Source organism: Podarcis cretensis (assembly GCF_951804945.1).
Source record: "Podarcis cretensis genome assembly, chromosome: 13".
Lineage (NCBI taxonomy): Eukaryota > Metazoa > Chordata > Lepidosauria > Squamata > Lacertidae > Podarcis > Podarcis cretensis.
The window spans coordinates 56,158,038-56,180,237 of NC_137182.1; the positions used below are offsets into that span (position 1 = coordinate 56,158,038).

General features: G+C 49.3%; 1 protein-coding gene across 5 annotated transcripts; it reads right to left on the reverse strand.

The window, feature by feature from the left end:
- Positions 1–1,636: 1,636 nt before the first annotated feature.
- On the reverse strand, positions 1,637–21,432 carry CHRNE (cholinergic receptor nicotinic epsilon subunit). Of its 5 annotated transcripts, none has more exons than XM_079951959.1 (12): positions 21,341–21,432; positions 16,688–16,827; positions 12,749–12,793; positions 12,342–12,451; positions 11,634–11,789; positions 10,870–10,973; positions 10,487–10,687; positions 8,332–8,446; positions 7,758–7,872; positions 6,186–6,399; positions 4,146–4,276; positions 1,637–2,077 (listed from the first exon to the last, which is right to left on the reverse strand). In XM_079951959.1, exons 2-12 carry the CDS (start codon positions 16,712–16,714, stop codon positions 1,925–1,927), a joined length of 1,371 nt encoding a protein of 456 aa, XP_079808085.1. In that variant the 5' UTR covers positions 16,715–16,827; positions 21,341–21,432; the 3' UTR covers positions 1,637–1,924. The 5 variants fall into 5 exon arrangements, with proteins under 5 accessions (XP_079808085.1, XP_079808086.1, XP_079808087.1 ...); XM_079951960.1 differs by lacking the exon at positions 21,341–21,432 and adding an exon at positions 19,152–19,255; XM_079951961.1 differs by lacking the exon at positions 21,341–21,432 and adding an exon at positions 17,816–18,047.
- Between the last annotated feature and the right edge of the window lie 768 nt (positions 21,433–22,200).

Consider the following 22,200-nt stretch of genomic DNA (forward strand, 5'->3'; position numbering starts at 1 on the left):
TGCCTAAGGAGCGGCGCCTTGCCGAAGACTCTCATTCTCTGGCTTGACTTCTTTTGACACTCGAGGGCTATTTTTTATGACCCACCTTATTTCTGTGGTGGTTCAGTTACTTAAAGTCGTTTTTAATTATATTGTGTTTTGATGCTGCAGCCTTTCCTGGGACCTTATAATGAAGGCTGGGTAATCAATCAATCAGTCAATCAATCAATCAATCCTGACTGCAGAACAAACACTCCATTTTTCCAGGATATGCACCACAATCTTTCTCGCCACAGCTAAGAACATGGTTTCCCCTTCTCGTTCCAGCCTGACGAGGAATTCTGTTGCATCCAAAAGCTTGCCCGCTGCTTTTCCGGCCAGGGCAAGAGCAGACCATGGGGTCTTCCAGCAGAACTCCCTCCCCTCCACCAAAAAATTAATGTCTTCCACCCCCCCACCCCCCGAATCTTACCTTCCTCCTGGGCTTCTCCTGGTCCCACTCAACGCCTTGCTCGCTCGCTCGCTCTCTGGCGCCCTGACTCGAACCCACAGCCCAATCTCCTGCGCCCTGAGCAGCGGAAGACTCTCTGTGGTTTCCTGAGCCCCCACCGCCCGCCTCCCCTTCCAGCGCCCTCCCCAAGCAAAAAACAAGACTGGGACTTTCCTGGGCGAGGAACTGAACCCATGTCTGCCAGCACCAGATTAGGGCGTCCTCCTCTGGTCGCCTCGCCTCCAAAAGGGCTCCCGGCAACTGGGGTTTCGTGTGGCAGCGGCTGCCCTGCAGAACTCCCTGCCTCTTGAGATCCAGAAGGCGCCTTCCCTGCATTTTCAGACGAGCCTGCCCCCAGTCGCTTAGAAAACTGAGGCGAGTGTAAAATAGTTTCAGCGCTTTCATCTTTTGTACCTTTTACAGCACGGCTGTGAATTTCTCTCTCGATTTCCTTGTTTTACCTCTTTTTGCAAACCTCTCCGAGTGTCCTTTTCTTTTATTACAATCAAGTGGAATATATAGGTTTTGTGAAATGAATAAAGTGAGAAATGAATGAGGCAGCGGCAGCCCCGCTCCGCACTCACTCATGAACCAGGGTTCAAAATTATTCCACTGCAAAGAAGAAAAGACACGGGCTTCTGGAATCCTGTGTCCAGTTCTGGGGGTCCCAATTTAAGGAGGATACTGACAAGCTGGAAGGTGTGCAGAGGATAAAGACCAAGAGGATGAAGGGTGTGGAAACTAAGCCTGATGAGGAACGGTTGAAGGATCTGGGGATGTTTAGCCTGTGAAAGAGGAGACTGGGAGGAAATAGAAGAGGGAACAAGCTTGTTTTCTGCTGCTCTGGAGGGCAGGACTTGAACCCATGGCTTCAAACAACAAGAAAGGAGACTAGTATGAAACACAAGGAAGGACTTTCTGATTGCAAGAACTGTTTGACATTGAAACAGACGATCTTGGAGGTTTTTGAAGGGATGCTGGATGGATACCTGTCAATGGTGCTTGAGGTGCGATTCCTGGATGACCCCTGGGGAACCCCTTCCAATTCTAGGATTCTATCCAAAGGTTGCCGCAGATGGAAAGACAAGACACATGCGGCATTTGTCAGGACATTGCAGAAGCCAGCTCAGAAAGGGTGTGTGTGTGTTTCAAAATAGCACAACACTCGTCACATTATCTTTTATCGGGCCTCTGCAAACATATGCAGACTTTGCAATCGCACACAACCAGGTCTGCTTTGCAGAGACAGCTCATCATGTCTCCATCCGGGTTTGGTGAGGGCAGACCTTCTGAGATCCTCAGAAAACCCTCCTGTTCAGACCTGCTTGCTGGAGAGCAGGACACAAAACTCAGGTCAAGCAGCTTGGAGACCCCAGAGGTCCCACCGAAACCACAGAGAGGAGCTCCCTGTGCCACACACACTCCGGGGCTGATTCATGCGCAGTGCTCCTACTCCTAGAGCTCCTCTCCCGGGAAGGGGTTGCTTGGCACGGCGTTGAGTTGCCCCATAGCGAAGATGGCGAGGGTGCCAATGGCGAAGAGAGCCATGGCCGCCCAGAAGCACATCTTGTCAATCACCTTCCCAATCAGCACCCAGTTTTCCATTTCCTGCAGGGAGAGAGAAGCAGGGCGGGGGTCAGAGCTCTCCCTGTGGAGGGGGGCAGGCCCTGAAGGTGGGGGGGGGGAGGGCAAGAGAGACATTTTGGGGGCCTCCAATCCCTTAATAGGGACGCAGGTGGCACCGTGGGTTAAACCACAGAGCCTAGGACTTGCTGATCCGAAAGTCGGCGGTTCGAATCCCCGCAATGACGGGGTGAGCTCCTGTTGTTCGGTCCCAGCTCCTGCCCACCTAGCAGTTCGAAAGCACGTCATGTGCAAGTAGATAAATAGGTACCGCTCTGGCGGGAAGGTAAACGGCGTTTCCGTGCGCTGCTCTGGTTCGCCAGAAGAGGCTTAGTCCTGCTGGCCACATGACCCGGAAGCTGTACGCCGGCTCCCTCGGCCAGTAAAGCAAGATGAGTGCCGCAACCCCAGAGTCGGTCACGACTGGACCTAATGGTCAGGGGTCCCTTTACCTAATAGGCACCAGGCCGCAAACGCAGCCTGCATAGCTCCGTCAGTTAGAGCGCGGTACTGATTATGCCAAAGTTGCAGGTTCGATCCCCCGATGGGATAGCTGTTTATTCCTGCCATGCAGGGGGGTGGGCTGGATGATCCCCAGGGTCCCTTCCGCCTCTACAGTTCTAGATTTTGCCACCCAGAAGATGCTGGAATACAATCCTGGCTGAGACTGAGAGGAGTTTACTTTATTTAATACATTTGTGTGCCCTTTTTATTTTGCTCCTTGAGCTCAAGGATGGCAAATAGGCAGTGCTTTTTTTCTGGGGGGATCCTGAACCCCTAAACGTTTTGCGAATCTTTGTACTTTTGTCCATTTACTGTATTTATTCTTCCCAATTTGCACTATGAAATGGTGATTTTCTTGAGTCAAAACGAGAGTACCCCTAAATATTTATATTTATATTATTTATATTTATATTTATATTATTTATATTTATATTTATATTTATATTTATATTTATATTTATATTTATATTTATATCCCGCCCTCCCCAGCCAAAGCTGGGCTCAGAGTGGTTAACAACAATAAAAGTAACACAGCATTCTAAAATCAATTCAAAATCAATTCAAAATCAAATTAATGGCAACCTTTGGGTTAGAGTTCTATGAAGATTACAGAAGGAGAGAGGGGTTCAGGCTGTGCCTTGGCCAGAGGCCTGGTGGAACAGCTCCATCTTGCAGGCCCATGGAAAGATGTCAAGTCCCGCAGGGCCCTAGTCTCTTGGGACAGAGCGTTCCACCAAGTCGGGGCCACTACTGAAAAGGCCCTGGCTCTGGTTGAGGCCAGCCTAACCTCCCTGTGGCCTGGGACCTCGAAGAGGTTTTTGTTTGAAGACCGTAAGCTCCTCCGTGGGGCATACCAGAAGAGGCGGTCCTGTAGGTACGAGGGTCATAGGCCACAAAGGGCTTTAAAGGTCAAAACCAGTAACTTAAACCTGACTCTGTACTCCACTGGGAGCCAATCCACTTGAAAAAACACGGGGTGAATATGCTCCCATGGCAGAGACCCCGTGAGGAGCCTCGCCGCAGCATTCTGCACCCGCTGGAGTTTCTGGGTCAGCTTCAAGGGCAGCCCCGCGTAGAGCGAATTACAGTAGTCAAGCCTGGAGGTGACCGTCATGTGGATCACTGTGGCCAGGGCGGGGCGGGAAAGGTAAGGGACCAACTGCTTAGCTTGGCGGAGATGAAAAAATGCCGCCTTTGTTATAGCTGCAACCTGCGCCTCCATGGAAAGGGAGGTGTCGAAGATTACACCCAAACTCTTAGCGGACGGTGCTGGCACTAATTGCACCCCCGCAAGAGATGGGAGTTGCCCCCCAATCCCAAACATATTTTTTAGAAGGAAAAAAAGCACTTTGCATAGGGTTACCCCAAACCCCCCACTGCTATTCTCATGACAACCCTGCAAGGAAAGTGAGTTCGGGAGGCAGCGATTGGGCCAAGGTCCTCCCTGGCCAAGCAAGTGGCAGAATTCGAACCCTGATCTCTCCCAGGTCCTCTCCCAACAATGTCCGCGGGGCGGGGGGGGGGGGTTGGAGGAAAGACGGGGGCTCACCGCACTGTCCGCACTCTGTTCCCTGGTGCTCTCAGCAATGAAGTTGCAGGCGTCCACACACTCCTTGATTTCGGGGGCCAGACTGGCCAGGTTCTTGTAGAGGGTGCTGGTCCCCCCCACATCCAGGCCATCTGTGGGGGGGGGGGAGAGGAATAAAAGCTTAAGAGCTTGCCATACTTGGCTACGCACAACTTTGCACACTCATGCACATTTCACAACTCCTCCTTCGCCAAAGAAAGATGTTGCACACCAGGTTGACAACCTTAAACTACAAGGCTGAATCCTGGACACAATGGAATTTGGGTTACCATCAAAGATGTGGGAGGAAAGGATTAATAACAGGACATTTTATCATATGTGGTGGGATTGTAATGCAATTTAAAACAATTTGGGAAATGATATATAATGAATTGAAGAAAATGTTCCACTTGTTAAAAAACCGGAAGCATTTCCATTAGGGATTGTAGGGAAAGACCTGCCAGAAAAACTGAAAAAACATCTTCATGTATGCGACAACGGCCGTGAGAGTTCTAATAGCACAAGGATGGAAGACTGAAGAAATTCCAACTAAAGAATCATGGTAAGAAAAATTGATGGACTATGCAGAGCTGGCAAAATTGAAACACAAACTACGGGACAAGGATAACTGTGACTTTAAAGAGGAATGGGAACCCTTTGCAAAGTATTTGAAGATGCAACAAAGTGAATTGGACTCCTTGGCAGGTTTTGAATAAACATAAACTTTTTATCGACAATAATCAGTTAAACAATTTAAGGATTTATATGTTTTTGTAACATGCAGAGAACAGTATGCAAAAAGAAACCAAAGACTGAGGGAAGGGGGGGGGGTTGTTTGGGAGGGTGGGGCAAGGGAGGAAAATGGGGGGGGGATTAAGGATGACATGTTTTTGGATAATATGTTTTGTTTAATTCTTTAATAAGAATTATACAAAATAATAATAATAATAATAATAATAATAATAATAATAATAATAATAGGACCCGCAAAGGGGAGGCTGGAAGTCCAGGAGATTTCTTGGTTTTTATGATTCGTGTTGGATACATGGCTGTAAAATTTTAATTTGGGAAACCAAATAAATAAATTTAAAAAGGAAAAAATAGACAAGCTGGATGGTGGGCAGAAGAGGGCCTGGATCCGCTTGAGGGCTGTTTAGCCTGGAGAAGGGGAGACCGAGAGAGCCATCTTTAAATATCTGAAGGGCCGCTCCATTGAAGAGAGAGCAAGCCCAGAAGCTTTTTGGCTTGGCTTGATGGAAAAGGAGATTAAGAAATCAGACCAAAGACTATTTTTCTACACCACAGCTGCTGCGAGGACTTTGTTGGCCCCAAACTGGAAATCACAAGAAACGCCTGCTATTGTGGAGTGGAAGGCGGAAATGATGGATTGTGCGGAGTTAGCCAAACTGACCACCAGGATTTGGGATCCGAAATTCCAGGGCAATTGGAGTAAATTTATTGTATACTTAAAGGATAACTGTGAAAATTCAAAGACACTAGCAGGACTGACGTTATCCCTACAATGTAGATAAGATGTAAAAAGTTAAAATACGCGAGTGGGTTTGATAAAGGGATACCAGCTGAAGGGAAGGAGGGAAGTTGCAAGGTGGGCAGAGGAAAAAAGGTTTATATATTGATTAATGTAATGTAAGAATGACTGTAAAGAAAATAATAAAAAATTATTGGAGGGGGGTGGGAAATAAATGAAGGGGGGACTTGAACCCAGGGCTTCTAATGATTCCAACTAAACTAACTTTCTGACAGTGAGAGTCATTCGACAGAGAAACAGATTTCCTGGAACTCTCCTTCCTTGGAGAATTTTAAACAGAATCTGGGGGGGGGGGCACCTGTCGGGGATGCTTTAGCCGAGATCCCTGGGGCGGGTTGGACTAGATGACCCCTGAGGTCCCCTTCTGATTGTGCGATTCTAGGAGAGCCGAGGCGTCTCCACCAGCAGCCCTTTGCCCCCTTCCTGCCCACCCGTGACCCCCAGATTTCCACCCCCCGGGAGGGGGGACTCACAAGCCGTGCTGTATCCTGGCACTCTCTGGAGCCCGTGGCGCTTTCCCTGGCGCTCAAAGAGGATCTCGCTTCGCGGCTTCTTCAAGATATACTCCTCCGCCTTCAGGATCACTCCGAAGGAGCTGCGCCGTCGAGGGCGGGGGGCGTCCCAGGGGTCTTCTTCCGCCGGCTCCAAGCTGGAGCCCAGGTAGCGTGGAAGGAGCTCCAAAAAGACCTGGGATGGGGGGAGACAGGAGATGGGGGACCGTTCACAAAGAACCTTCTCTTAGGACCTGTTTGGACCTGTCAGTTCCAAATTTAACTTCAACCATCCTGTAATTTTTTTTTTGGGGGGGGGGTGAGGCTTAATTCTTGCCATTTTTTTTCCAGCGAGGTGAAGGCAGCCCTGTTTAGGGAAACTTAATGTTTAAGAGACCACTGTATTTTAATAATAATAATAATAATAATAATAATAATAATAATAATAATAATAATTTATTTATATGCCGCCCTCCCCAGCCAAAGCTGGGCTCAGAGTGGCTAACAACAGTAAAATAATACAACATAATACTTTGCTGGAAGCTGCCCAGGGTGGCTGGGGAGACCCAGCCAGATGGGCAGGGTATAAATAAATTATTATTATTATTATTATTATTATTATTATTATTATTATGTTTTGGGCTGCGAGGAACTCAAACCAGCTATCGTTTTCATGGCTGGACGACATTCAGCTTGTTTTGTCAAAGAAGCACACTGCTTTTTGGAAAGCCAAATAGTTTTCATGTTCCCTCTAAGCAGGATGACATGGGTTCAAACTACAACAGCCGGTCTGGGAATGACTCCAGAGTCCCCAACCCCAAGAGACGGAAGCTGGGGACCAGAGCCTGCAGGGGGTCCAGCTGAGAAATTCTGAGCCCTTCCCAATTGGGGACTTTTTGGCAGGTCCCCCCCCCCAAAAAAATAAAACTTTATATTATTATTATTTTTAATGAAAAATGGACAAATCGTGTAATGAAATTTTTATTACCCTAGGGGAAACGTCTTAAGAGAATAAGTTCAAATATATCAGTTTTAATGAGAAATAAGATTAAATAAAGTAAAAATGGATGGATAATTGGTGAAAGAGAGAATGAAAAATTACAGGTTATCAAGATAAATTATTAGGATAAAAACAAGATGAAGGATTTGCTGAAATACCTATCTGAACTAGAATATAAAGAGGGGAGGTGTGAGGAAGTCAAGGAAATAAGTTAAAGAAAGGAAAATATGTAAAGGTTTGACTTGTTCTTTTTTCTTTTTGACTTTTTGACTGTATTTTTATTTTTAATTTTAATTTTTTCTGTTTTCGCTCTTTTACTTTTTCTTGGATGTGATTTGCTTTTATGTACTGTTTTGTTTTCTTTTTTGATTCTCTTTGTAACCTTTAAAATTTGAATAAATATTATTTTAAAAAACAAAAACAAAACTTTATAAATGCTCTCGCATGGGCTGGGTTTGTGCAGGATTGCCCCTGATCTGAGTGGGGCTGGCTTCACCACCCTCCTTGGGCAAATGGCAGAAGCCCCCCCCCCCCCAGCTGCCCCCCAACCTCACGTGCTTCAGCCGCTGCGACATGGTGTGGGTGCTGGGGCTGCGCAGGGAGACGTTGAGGACGATGACGCAGTTTGTGACGATTAGAGTGGCCACCACCATCACAAAGAGCAGGTACCTGCCCAGCAGAAGGAAACAGGAAAGTTGATTTAAGCTGAGTGTTGTCAACACGGGCCAGCAGCAGCAGCGACCATCCAGGGTTTTAGGCAGAGGGTCTTTCTCCCTCCAGCCCCAGCTGGAGGTGTGGCATGGGGTTCACATCTCATGCCTTCTGCATGCAAAGCAGGGGGGCTCTCCAGCTGAGCCCTTCCCCTAAAAGCAATGCAAGATCCTAGTCCACATGGAGGGATCGGGGGCTTTCTGCTTGCAAAGCAGAGCTGCGGCCCTTCCCAGAGTGTGGGTCTGTGTTGTGGGGCTCCCAGGACATCCTGAGCCCCCTCCCCTCCATAATCCACCCCACTAGGTCGAGTTGCCGCCTGTCCATGACACAAATTGCCACCCTGCTCCCCACATATGGGCAAACACTCTCCCAAGAACCCAGGAGTCCTGGCTCCGCCGGCCGGGCGGGATGACTCACTTTCCGATCAGGGGGACGCTGAGCGAGGTCTCCGGAACCTTCTGGGCGATGAGGAACAAGAAGACAGTCTGGGCTAGCAGGACAGAGATGCTGACGGTGATTTTCTGGCCTCCAGCTGCCCGGGAAGAAGCAAGCGGCGAGAGGAAGCAGCAAAAAAGGCGAATGTGATTCTAGGCTGCGTCAGCAGAAGTCTTGTGTTCCGATCAAGAGAAGGAAAAGTCCTGCTCTGTTCTGCCTTGGGGAGACCCCGCTGGGAGTCCTGCGTCCAATTTTGGGAGCGCCACAATTTAAGGGGGATATTACCAGTTGGGAGGTGTGACTGAGATGATCAAAGTGTCTGGAAACCAAGCCTGATAAGGAACGGTTGAAGGACCTGGCTATGTTTAGCCTGGAGAAGAGGAGACTGAGAGGAGAGATGACAGCCATCTTCAAATATCTCAAGGTTTGCTCCATGGAGGTCCCGGGCCACAGGGAGGTTAGGCTGGCCTCGACCACAGCCAGGGCCTTTTCAGTACTGGCCCCGACTTGGTGGAAGGCTCTGTCACAAGAGACTAGGGCCCTGCGGGACTTGACATCTTTCCGCAGGGCCTGCAAGACAGAGCTCTTCCACCAGGCCTTTGGCCAAGGCACAGCCCAATGGTTGCCTTTAATTTGATTTTAGAATGAATTGATTTTAGAAAGTATTTCAATTAACTGATTGTGATTTTATGTAAACGGTGTTATTTTTACTGTTGTTAGCCGCTCTGAGCCTGGCTTCGGCTGGGAAGGGCGGGATATAAATAAATTATTATTATTATTATTATTATTATTATTATTATTATTGTGGTACTTCGGGTTAAGTACTTAATTCGTTCCGGAGGTCCATTCTTAACCTGAAAATGTTCTTAACCTGAAGCACCACTTTAGCTAATGGGGCCTCCTGCTGCTGCCGCACGATTTCTGTTCTCATCCTGAAGCAACTTTCTTAACAAGGTACTATTTCTGGGTTAGCAGAGTCTGTAACCTGAAGCGTCTGTAACCCGAGGTACCACTGTATTATTAAGGATGGAGCAAGTTCGTTTTCTGCTGCTCCGGAGGGTAGGACTCGAACCCATGGCTTCAAGTTGCCAGGAAAGAGATTCCAACTAAACATTTGGAAGAACGTTCTGAGGATAGGAGCCGTTGGACTGCTTCCTTAAGCAGAGTCTGGAGAAGGCAATCTTCAGCTGCGATTCCTGTATTTCAGGGGGCTGGACTGGATAATAATATAATTATAATAATAATTTATTATTTGTACCTCGCCCATCTGGCTGGGTCTCCCCAGCCACTCTGGGCGGCTTCCAACAAAGATGAAAGATACACTAAAATGTCACACATTAAAAGCTTCCCTGATGTCTTCTGAATGTCAGGTAGATGTTTATCGCTTTGACATCTGATGGGAGGGCGTTCCACAGGGCGGGCGCCACCACCGAGAAGGCCCTCTGCCTGGTTCCCTGTAACTTGGCCTCTCGCAGTGAGGGAACCGCCAGAAGGCCCTCGGCGCTGGACCTCAGTGTCCGGGATGGACGATTGAGGTGGAGACGCTCCTTCAGGAATACTGGGCCTTTGGGGCCATTTAGGGCTTTCAAGGTCAGCACCAACACTTTGAATTGTGCTCGGAAACGTACTGGGAGACAATGTAGGTCTTTCAGGACCAGTGTTATATGGTCTCGGCGGCCGCTCCCAGTCACCAGTCTAGCTGCCGCATTCTGGATTAGTTGTAGTTTCCGAGTCACCTTCAAAGGTAGCCCCACGTAGAGCGCATTGCAGTAGTCCAAGCGGGAGATAACCAGAGCATGCACCACTCTGGCGAGACAGTCTGCAGGCAGGTAGGGTCTCATCCTGCGTACCAGATGGAGATGCCCTGGATACAGATTTGACCTGCGCCTCCATGGACAGCAGTGAGTCCAGAATGACTCCCAGGCTGCGCACCTGGTCCTTCGGGGGTGCAGTGACCCCAATCAGGACCAGGGAATCCTCCACACCTGCCCACCTCCTGTCCCACAAAAACAGTACTTCTGTCTTGTCAGGATTCAACCTCAATCTGTTAGCCGCCATCTGTTGGCCTTTGGGGGTCCCTTCCAAGTCTCTCCTCCCTCGCCCTGCCCCCCTTCCCTCCCCGGGGACGACGACTCACATTCGGCAGGCAGGAAGTAGACCAGAACCACCAGGGAGGAGATGAGGACGCAGGGGATGATGATGTTGATGATGTAGAAGAGGGGCTTGCGCTGGATGATGAGGTAGTAGTGCATCTCCGAGAAGCCGGGGGCCTCCACCCCAGAGATGGGGGCCAGGACCTTGCGGGCCGGACGGTGCTGAATGGCCCACTCCCCGTTCTCTGGGGGGAGACAGAAGGGGGCATGGCAGTGGGGCTGAGAGAAGCAGAGGGTGGGTTGGGGGGCAAGCGATGCCTCCAGCGTCTCTCCAGGACGGAAAGCAGGGTGGGGGTCTTCAGGTCTGGACTCGCTGCCCCTCCAAGGTTCCCCCCACCCCCTTCCAAGGCTGACGCCGGTCCCCTACCTGTGAAAGCCTCTGGGTCAATCACAATCTGCTCCACGGGATCCCCGGTCTTGTCGTCGCCCCCAAATGTAAGCACCACTTCCCTGGCGTTGTACGATTGGGACCTGGAGAGAGATCAAGGGCAAAGCTGTGCTTCCGTGGCGTCTTCCATGAGCTGACTGTATTCTTATTCTTATTTGGAAATTGTTTTTATTTGATTTTACAAATATAAGTTTGTAAGAAAACCCAGTACTATAGAGAGATTTCTCTGAATCTCAGGACTTTCCCCATCCCCTTCCCGGGTCCTAATTGTCAACATTTTCAACCGTATATTATTTCATAATCTATATATTTTGCATCTGTCCATATTGCCCATAGTATTTGTTACATATATAGAGAGATGGCTATCTCCTCTGGGTTTTTCGTTACCTGCACAGGTGAGGTCACACGCCCACCTCTGGTCACATGTAGAGGAAGTTTGTCCCAGCCCAGGAGGACACAGAAAGTTCCGACTGACTGGTCCAGACACCTCCTTTTAATGTCCACTCTAGGAATGTGTTGTATTTGACTGCTCTGTATTTCACACGCCACAGGGACTCTCAAAGGTCATCCAGCCCAACCCCGCACAATGCAGGAATCGCAGCTAAATCCATCTTCGGGTGATGCAGGTCCCAGCTGCCCTTTCTCCAGCCCCTGACCTGGAGTCCTTGGCAGCGTTTCCTGGGCGCGGGTCCAAGCGTGTGTTTCGAACCCCTCACCATGAGCTCCCCACCCCAGGCTCTCACCGGAAGATGAGGGAGCAGTTCTGCCAGTCAAAGGGGAAGAAGGTGACTTCGATGGCACAGGTGCTGCGGAAGATGGCCGGGGGCAGCCAGAAGATGGACCCCCCGGGGTAGATTAGGACGTTGCAGAAGTAAGCCACCTCGAAATTTCCGTCGATGCTGGAGGGGGGCAGAGAGAGAGAAGGAAGGGGGCAGCAGGGGTGAGGAAGACGAGGAAGGGCCAGCACACCAGTGCAAGTAGAAAAAATAGGTACCGCTCTGGCGGGAATGTAAACGTGTTTCCGTGCGCTGCTCTGGTTCGCCAGAAGCGGCTTAGTCCTGCTGGCCACATGACCCAGAAGCTGTACGCCAGCTCCCTCGGTCAGTAAAGCAAGATGAGCGCCGCAACCCCAGAGTCAGTCACGACTGGACCTAATGGTCAGGGGTCCCTTTACCTTTTACCAGTTTCAGTTTATTGGTTAGTTTTTCTAAGGAACACAAGTGAATAGCACAGAACCTGCACAAGCGACGCTGAAACAAAACCCCACATATATTAAGTATAATAGAATCATCGCCACCTGACCCCCACCCATTTCCCTGAATGTCTCAACAAATGAAGCTGATCTGTAAAAAATGTTACTTGGGGGGTGGGAGAGAGAGAGAGACATTGCACATACTTTTGTAAACTAAGAAAATCTTTAATATAAATACATTTTGAAAAATAAGACTCACTTGTTTTCCAGGACGATGTCTGGAAGCCAGACCTTGTCCGCGGGGACCTGAAGCACCGGGATGCCGCCATAGTCCTCGCTCTTGTATTCCAGCCGGTAATCGACCCATTGCTGAGATGATAGAAGCACAGAGCTGGAGGGTCAAAAGAGGGTCCCCGAAGGTCATCCATCCCAACCCCTTGCGATGCAGGAATCTCAGCTGAGGAATCCGTGGCAGCTGGGCCCCCAACCTCTGCTTAAAAACCTCCGAGGAGTGAGAGGCTGCCACCTTCCATCCCAGCGGCTTTTACTACCAGAAAGTTCTTCCTGATGTCGAGCCAGAATCTGCTCCCCACCCCACGGCTTCTCTGGGGACCAGAAGCCCCAAATGCCCCTGCCGTCCAGGGGGAGAAGCAGCCTGAGACTTACCTGTGTAATCCAGACGTTGGTGGTCAGGGTCTCTTCCTTCTCGTTCTGAGGAGAGAAAAGGGTGTGGGGTGAAATAAAACATTTAAGGTTATATATAATGTAATATAAATGTTCATTAATGTACCAACCAAGCACATACATAGATGTCTGGACCACATGTCTGGAGCAGCACAGGAAAACAGCCCCGATACCATTTTGACTCCCAAACTGACCAAATGATTTCTCTGCAAGGTCAAGGAAAATGGAAAAGCCTCCCCATTGTCTTTTCCTTCACAAATCCTGTCTTAAGGGTATGTCTGTGTAGGAATAAGGTGAGCCTGTGACCTGGCTCAGGAACTAAGTATTTATCATTAATAATAATAATAATTTATTACTTATACCCCACCCATCTGGCTGGGCTTCCCCAGCCACTCTGGGCGGCTTCCAAAAAAATATTATAATACTGCAATACATCAAACACCAAAAGCTTCCCTAAACAGGGCTGCCTTCAGATGTCTTCTAAAAGTCTGGTAGTTGTTGTTCTCTTTGACATCTGGTGGGAGGGTGTTCCACAGGGCGGGCGCCACCACCGAGAAGGCCCTCTGCTTGGTCCCCTGTAGCTTGGCTTCTCGCAGGGAGGGAACTGCCAGAATACCCTCGGAGCTGGACCTCAGTGTCCGGGCAGAACGATGGGGGTGGAGACGCTCCTTCAGGTCTACTGGGCCCTTGAGGCCATTTAGGGCTTTCAAGGTCAACACCAACACTTGTAATTGTGCTTGGAAACATCCTGGAAGCCAATGCAGATCTCTCAGGACCGGTGTTATGTGGTCCCGGCGGCCGCTCCCAGTCACCAGTCTAGCAGCCACGTTCTGGATTAGTTGTAGTTTCCGGGTCACCTTCAAAGGTAGCCCCACATAGAGAGCATTGCAGTAGTCCAAGCATTACAAAAGACTGGCCAGGCTCCCCAAGGTATCCAATCAAGTAAGAATTAACGAGTAATCTGCCAGACAGGAGGTAAACAACGCACTCAGATTTCTGTTGTAGACCGCCCTTTCTGTGATGTAGGCATGATGTATCTGGGGGTGGTCTTGAGCTCCAGGGCAGGGAATTTAAAATGTCTATATAAGGGCGGACACACCTTGGTTCGGGGTCCTCCTCCTTTCCTGCGTGTGAAGGGGGCACCCTGTTGCAACAGTTCAATATAGATCAGACTAGCTGCTTTGCTTCTCAATATTCTCTGGTTGGCCTCTGTTATTTTCTCCGACCGATGGAGAACCTGCAAAGGACTCTAGAAGGGCTCTTGTGTCCCCCATAAGGGAATAAGGGCAGATTTTCATTTATTACAAGGGCCTTAGCTGCAATTCCCGCTCTGCAGGGGGTTGGACTAGATGACTCTGGGGGCCCCTTCTAACTCTGCAGTTCTCTCTTTCCATTAAAAAAAATTAGTAAAGGTTTTCGATTTCATTTTGTAATGCATAGAAAACAGAGAGAACTGTCATAATAAAAATAAGTGGGCATAAGAATATAGACCTTTACTGTATATGTTTTGTTTGATTTATGTTAAAGAAAACTCAATAAAAATGCTTTTTTAAAAAAAGAGGAATAAAACATTTCTTCACATAGCACAGAGTTGTTAAAGGAAAACGCCTCTGCTCACCCATGACACCCTTAGTAAAACATCATACATTTGTCATAACTACCAGTATGTCATAAACTGGGAGAGGAGCCTTCTGGCAGAAACCTGAGTATCAGGTTTGCCCCCGTTCACCAGTGGAACTCCCTGCCACAGGGGGCAGGGATGACCACTGTGGCGTTCCCAAAGCAAAGGAAGGGTTGGACTCTGATTAATAGAATACACACAAGGCTTGACCAGCAAGACTCTGGGAGGGGTGCCAATAATAATGTGTCTCCACCCTCCGGCCCAGGTCATTTCATTCACAAAAGAACTTTTTACACAGGGTTCGTAAGAACCAATCAGATTTCAAAAACCCCATGTGGGACAAAGTTAAAGATTAAAACTACAAGGAGCTATTTGAGCATGCATAGTAGTCCAGTTCGAATGGGCCTTAGAAAGCACTGCTAATAACAAGGCCAGTGGAAGTGATGGTATTCCAGCTGAACTATTTAATATGCCAGCAAGTTTGGAAAACTCAGCAGTGGCCAGAGGATTGGAGAAGATCAGTCTACATCCCAATCCCAAAGAAGGGCAGTGCCAAAGAATGCTCCAACTACCGCACAATTGCGCTCATTTCACACGCTAGCAAGGTTATGCTTAAAATTCTACAAGGAAGGCTCAAGCAGTATGTGGACCGAGAACTCCCAGAAGTGCAAGCTGGATTTCGAAGGGGCAGAGGAACCAGAGACCAAACTGCAAACATGCGCTGGATTATGGAGAAAGCTAGAGAGTTCCAGAAAGACATTTACTTCTGCTTCATTGACTATGCAAAAGCCTTTGACTGTGTCGACCATGGCAAACTATGGCAAGTTCTTAAAGAAATGGAGTGCCTGATCACCTCATCTGTCTCCTGAGAAATCTCTATGTGGGACAAGAAGCTACAGTTAGAACTGGATATGGAACAACTGACTGGTTCAAAATTGGAAAAAAGAGTACGACAAGGCTGTATATTGTCTCCCTGCTTATTTAACTTATATGCAGAATTCATCATGCGAAAGGCAGGGCTGGATGAATCCCAAGCCGGAATTAAGATTGCCGGAAGAAATATCAACAACCTCAGATATGCAGATGACACAACCTTGATGGCAGAAAGTGAGGAGGAATTAAAGAACCTTTTATTGAGGGTGAAAGAGGAGAGTGCAAAATATGGTCTGAAGCTCAACATCAAAAAAATGAAGATCATGGCCACTGGTCCCATCACCTCCTGGCAAATAGAAGGGGAAGAAATGGACACAGTGAGAGATTTTACTCTCTTGGGCTCCATGATCACTGCAGATGGTGACAGCAGCCACAAAATTAAAAGACACCTGCTCCTTGGGAGAAAAGCAATGACAAACCTAGACAGCATCTTAAAAAGCAGAGACATCACCTTGCCGACAAAGGTCCGTATAGTTAAAGCCACACTTTTCCCAGTAGTGATGTATGGAAGTGAGAGCTGGACCATCAAGAAGGCTGATCGCCGAAGAATTGATGCTTTTGAATTCTGGTGCTGGAGGAGACTCTTGAGAGTCCCATGGACTGCAAGAAGATCAAACCTCTCCATTCTGAAGGAAATCAGCCCTGAGTGCTCACTGGAAGGACAGATCCTGAAGCTGAGGCTCCAAGACTTTGGCCACCTCATGAGAAGAGAAGACTCCCTGGCAAAGACCCTGATGTTGGGAAAGATGGAGGGCACAAGGAGAAGGGGAGGACAGAGGACGAGATGGTGGGACGCCAGGCACTCCTGTCTTCTACTGCCTCCCGCAGTTTGGTCAGACTCATGACCAAACTGTGGGAGGCAGTAGAAGACAGGAGTGCCTGGCGTGCTCTGGTCCAGGGGGTCACAAAGAAGCGGACACGATTAAACGACTAAACAACAATAACAACAAGTAGTCCAGAGTAAATAAAATAGGAAACAAGGAGGAATGCTTTTAGGAAACCCCAAAGGTCATAAACAGCAACTGGCCTGTGTTTCAGAATGCTGACATGTGCCTGTCAGCTGTAGAGAAATCAGAGATGCAGAGGGATGTGGGATTTGATCAGGAATTATTGTCAATGAATCAAACCCAGTCAGCGCAATGCTTTCATCATGGACACAATGGCTTGATGCATATTTTACAGTTCCTCAGAGTAATCCCATCTGATCACTACAGACCATCAAAGTGGATGGCTTTAAAAGAGGACAGGAGAAATTCAGGGAGGGGGAAGAAAAAGCGATCTAAGTGACTCTGGATGGCAGCCCCTAAAAGCAGGATGGGGGCTCGGGGGGGGGGGGTCTGGGGAGGGGAACATGCAGCCCAGCTTACCAGGGAGATGAGGTTGGTTAGGGTCATCTTGATGCTGACCTCCACCACGTCTCCCTCGTTGCGCGCCGGGCGGGCCCTTTTGTCGTAGTTGTTGAAAAGGTGGTTGTAGAGGCGGAGGTCCTCGTTGGCCTCCAGCAGCCCTGGAGGATTGAACAGGATCGTAGAATTGTAAAGGGGGAAGGGGCTCCCATGGGGTCATCTAGCCCAACCCCCTGAAACGCAGGAATCTCAGCTAGATCATACATGGCAGACGGCCGCCCAACCTCCGCTTAAAAACCTCCAAGGAAGGAGAGTCCGCCACCTTCCGTCTCGCAGAAAGTTCTTCCTGGTGTTTAGTAAGAATCTTGTTGCTCAAAGCCACGGGTTCGAGTCCTGCCCTCCAGAGCAGGAGAAAAACAAACTTGCTTCCTCTTCCATGCGGCAGCCCTTCCAATATTTGAAGAGGGCTCTCGTATTTGGAATTGTGTGGAGGCATAATAATAAGAATAAGAATAAGAATAAGAATAATAAGAATAATAATAAAATTATATCCTGCACATCTGGGGTATAACGCCACTCTGGGTGGCTTTCAACAAAATATTAAAATACTGTAATGCATCAAACATTAAAAGCTTCCCTAAACAGGGAAAACAGAATATGAGCCAGTTGAGCAAGAACTTAACCCTAAAACCATTTGGCCTCCCTGCTTCTCAGGGGGTTGGGCTGGATGACCTTCAGAGGTCCCTTCCGATGGGACAATCCTGCTATTCCCCCCACCTTGCTTCAAATAGATACAAAACTGCCCCCTCCCTGCAAAACCTCCGCTCCCCCTTTATGCCTGACCCTCTTCTCCCCCCCTCCACATGAAACCCCCATCCCTTTCTTACAGAAAGACCCCCAGCAGAGGAGAGCCCCCAGCCAGACTCCTCGCCCCATGGCTTCTCTCGCCTCAATGGCAGGCTCCAGAGCACAGACTTTTCCCTGAGGTTATTTCGAGGTCGCTTTGGGCTCCCAAGGAAGGGTGTTCGCTTTCAGAGCTCCGCTCACTTCCTGCACCTGTCGGTGGATTATATGGCTGCTGCTGGACAGATCTCTGGGGCAGGGGAAGAAGGGGAATCAGGAAAGCTGAGCTCTCTGCCCTCCAGATACCTCCAATTTCTCCAGAAGGGTCAAAGGAGCCGGCTGCTTTGTAGATCCGCCCCGATGGAGTTGTGCTGGGAGGTTAGAAGCACCTCAGTCCTTCGCCCCTGCTGAAAGTTTCCAAATTCAGCCTCATCCCACCTGACCTGTGTTATCTGAGAAATCTGAGGTCTCCCTTGGACAAAAAACAAGGACCCCAGCCAGGAATACCAGAGCAAAACAGCAGCCAGTCGGCTTGGTCTTGATTGAAGACTGTCGCGATGGGACTCCCACCTGCCTCAAGGTGGGACAAGATGGAAGCCCAGAACAAAAGAGAACCCAAACTTTTATTAGCTGCTAATCAGAAGGTCAGCGGTTCAAATCCCCGCGACGGGGTGAGCTCCTGTTGGTCGGTCCCAGCTCCTGCCCACCTAGCAGGTCAAAAGCACGTCCAAATGCAAGTAGATAAATAGGTACCGCTCCGGCGGGAAGGTAAACGGCGTTTCCGTGCGCTGCTCTGGTTCGCCAGAAGTGGCTTAGTCATGCTGGCCACACGACCCGGAAGCTGTACGCCGGCTCCCTCGGCCAGTAAAGCGAGATGAGCGCCGCAACACCAAAGTCGGCCACGACTGGGCCTAACGGTCAGGGGTCCCTTTACCTTTAATCCCCATGTTATACCCCCCAAACTACATCATGGTTACATCATGAAAGGGGAGGTCTGGTGGCCGTAATCTGAGCATCCTGGACCCTGCCCCATGGTTCTCCTTGCCCTCCACCAAACACCCATCAAATGTAACAAAAGAGATCTTTACATTTCCCTTTTTCCCAGCCAAATTAATCCCACCCTTTTGCCTTCATCTGGGTATGTTATTTCTGGAATGGCTACCTGTCTGGCACTCAGGTGTCAGGAGGCCAGAGATTATCATTCAGGCAGAGGGGCTGCTGAGGAGCTGAGCTCACAGGTCTAGATGAATTTCTGAAGTTTTCCCAGTGAGCCAGTACAGAGATCCATTTATCAGTGAATTCTTACATTTGGTATCGTGCAGCAAAGGCCCTTTGAATAGATAAGAAGAAACTGTGATGAAGTGTTTTGTGGGGACAAATCACAAAAGTCACAAAAGCAATTGGGCTGCATGTGCATGATATCTGCTGGAGGGGCAACCCCCCCCCCAACCTGGACATAGAATCATAGCATTGTAGAGTTGGAAGAGACCCCAAGGGCCATGGAGTCCAACCCCCTGCCAAGCAGGAAACGCCATCAGAGCACTCCTGACATATGGTTGTCAAGCCTCTGCTTAAAGACCTCCAAAGAAGGAGACTCCACCACACTCCTTGGCAGCAAATTCCACTGTCAAACAGCTCTTACTGTCAGGAAGTTCTTCCTAATGTTTAGGTGGAATCTTCTTTCTTGTAGTTTGGAGCCATTGCTCCGTGTCCGCTTCTCTGGAGCAGCAGAAAACAACCTTTCTCCCTCCTCTATGTGACATCCTTTTATATATTTGAACATGGCTATCATATCACCCCTTGGGACGCAGGTGGCGCTGTGGGTTAAAGCCTCAGCGCCTAGGGCTTGCCGATCGAAAGGTCGGCGGTTCGAATCCCTGCAGCGGGGTGCGCTCCTGCTGCTCGGTCCCAGCGCCTGCCAACCTAGCAGTTCGAAAGCACCTCCGGGTGCAAGTAGATAAATAGGGACCGCTTACCAGCGGGAAGGTAAACGGCGTTTCCGTGTGCGGCTCTGGCTTGCCAGAGCAGCGATGTCACGCTGGCCACGTAACCCGGAAGTGTCTCCGGACAGCGCTGGCCCCTGGCCACTTAAGTGAGATGGGCGCACAACCCCAGAGTCTGTCAAGACTGGCCCGTACGGGCAGGGGTACCTTTACCTTTACCTTTTATCATATCACCCCTTAACCTCCTCTTCTCCAGGCTAAACATGCCCAGCTCCCTTAGCCGTTCCTCATAAGGCATCGTTTCCAGGCCTTTGACCATTTTGGTTGCCCTCCTCTGGACACGTTCCAGTTTGTCAGTGTCCTTCTTGAACTGTGGTGCCCAGAACTGGACACAGTACTCCAGGTGAGTAAATTCCTGCAACACCTGCTCAGGCTTAGGGAGGCCTGTGGTTCCTGCACTGTCATGGGTTGGTCTGAATGACCCCCAGGAGTCCCTTGAAACTTCGCAGCTCTAGGATTCTAAGAAATCCAGCTGGCAGCCCTGTTCCATAATCCCAGGCAGTCAGGGAAGAACACTCTGCATATTCTCAGATGCACTCTTGTCCTGGCTCCCAGGCGCCCCCTCCTCACCCATTTATTCCATTGCTGAGTTCTTTTCCTGATGATCCCAGGGGTCCTAACTAAACCTACCCCCCCCCCCAATTTGGAGAAGGCCATAGCTCTATGGCACCTGCTTGGCATGCAGCAGGTTGTGGGTTCGAATCCTGGTGCCTCCAAACCATCCTTGAAACCTTGGAGAGAGGCTGGAGGTCAGAGTAGCCAATCCTGAGCTCACTGGGCCAACAGTGCGAGGCCACTGTTAACCTCCAGAGGACCCAGGAAGCCTTGCTACCCCCCCTCCACTTTGAGCCACCCAATTCCCCTCCCCTCTCGGAGGACCCAGGAGTCCGGGCTCCCTTCCAAGGGACCCCTCCCCCCACCCCGGTCTCCTCCTTGCTCACAGATCCGTCTGGTCCTCACAGATAAAATGTGAAGCCTCTTCCTGGATCTAATAATAAATCGCCCATTCTTAGCCCCGGATATGAAGGGCAAAGGCGGCTTGGTCTGAATTGCAGTTGCTTCTGAGGTTGAAGCCCATCTCCCCAGAGGTCCCATAGAATCAGGGAATTGTAGCATTGGAAGGGACCCCTAAGGCTCATCTAGCCCAACCCTGGGAACACAGAGAGGCCAGTTTCAAGGCTACCGCCCACGTAAACGCTACTGGCCATTTCCCCTCAGCCTTTTAAACCATCCCAGCTCCAAGGGCCTTCTGGCAGTTCCCTCCCTGCAAAAAGCCGAGTTACAGGGAACCAGGCAGAGGGCCTTCTCGGTGGTGGCGCCCGCCCTGGTCAATGCCCTCCCATCAGATGTCATTGCCGTTGGCAATGCAAAAAGCCCCCCCCCCCCCATCTGAAGGTAGCCCTGTTTAGGGAAGTTTTTAATGACTGATGTTTTAATGTATTTTTAATATTTTGTTGGAATCCGCCCAGAGTGGCTGGGGAAACCCAGCCAGATGGGCGGGGTATAAATAATAATAAATGATGGTGATTTTTAAGATAGCATGAGAAATCCTAATAAAAAATCAGCCAAAGGGGGAGAAATGTGGGAATATTGAAGAAAGCAGGAGAGGATATATGGATTAAATTTTATCCCTCCTCACTCACGCGAGTGAACAAGGAGCAGAGCACATTTGCTGGAAGCAAGTTGATGGATTCATTGGAATCATTTATGGTAAGTTGAGCAATGCAGTCTGGCTTGTTGCTGGCAAATTTCCCCGTTTAATTCCCTCCTCAAAATAATAATAACAACACAACAGTTTTGTTTAAAAGCAAGAGCAAAGTTTACTTACATTCTGCTCACAGCAGTAAATCTGAAAGGCAGGCTTTGTCCTGTGGTTCCAGTTAAATTTGCAGAGAAAAGAAGTCTGAGCTAAACCTCAGAAAAGAAGTCTGAGCTAAACCTCAGACGTTCTCCCTTGTGACTTCCAGACTCTGTGAGGATGAGCCATGTGCTGCTGGCAAGAGAGCAAAAGAGCAAAGAAAAAGGAGGATGCGTTTTGCAGGATCTGCCGGGGCCACGCCCCTCTACCTGGCCACGCCCAGGGGGAGGAGCCTCCAGACCAGGTGCGTCAGGAAGTCCTCCTGGCTGGAGCCACACTCTCCTGGGTGTCCCCTCTGGCCAAGAGGAAATGTTGTCTTTGGCTGCGTCACTGATGATAACATCCCACATACAATACAACATACAATTATATACACAATTTTTATTCAGCCACCCAGAGTCCCAGCTTGACACAAAGGTTCTGGAAATTCTCCTCTGGTAGGGGCTTTTTCAGGATGTCTGCAGTCACCTCTTTGGCATGGCAGTAAGACAGTTCCACAAGTCCATCTTGGACAGCCTCGCAAACACCTGGCGTGGAATTTCTCGCTCTGGGACAGCTTTAGGCAACTCTGGTTTTCCTCCATCAGGCAGACAGGATCCTTTCTCACCAACCCAAAGTTCTTGGTTAGTTGATCTAGCCAGGCCAGCTCTGTGCATGCTTCTGTGGCCGCCATGTATTCAGACTGTGTGGAAGAGAACACTAACAATTCTGTATACAGTGGTACCTCTGGATGCGAATGGGATCCGTTCCAGAGCCCCGTTCGCATCCCGAGTAGAACATAACATGTAACTGCGCCACTGTGCATGCACGGGTTGCGTTTTGCCACTTCC

Bases quoted from the DNA above. Each gene is read 5' to 3' on its own strand.
- CHRNE (XM_079951957.1), bottom strand. From the start codon at position 17,602: ATGGGGCGAGGAGTCTGGCTGGGGGCTCTCCTCTGCTGGGGGTCTTTC. The intron at 11,790-12,341 runs GTGAGTCTTATT...GCCCCCCTCCAG, and splicing joins GACATCGTCCTGGAAAACAA to CATCGACGGAAATTTCGAGG. The intron at 6,400-7,757 runs GTGAGGTTGGGG...CCCCCATCCCAG, and splicing joins TGTCGCAGCGGCTGAAGCAC to GTCTTTTTGGAGCTCCTTCC.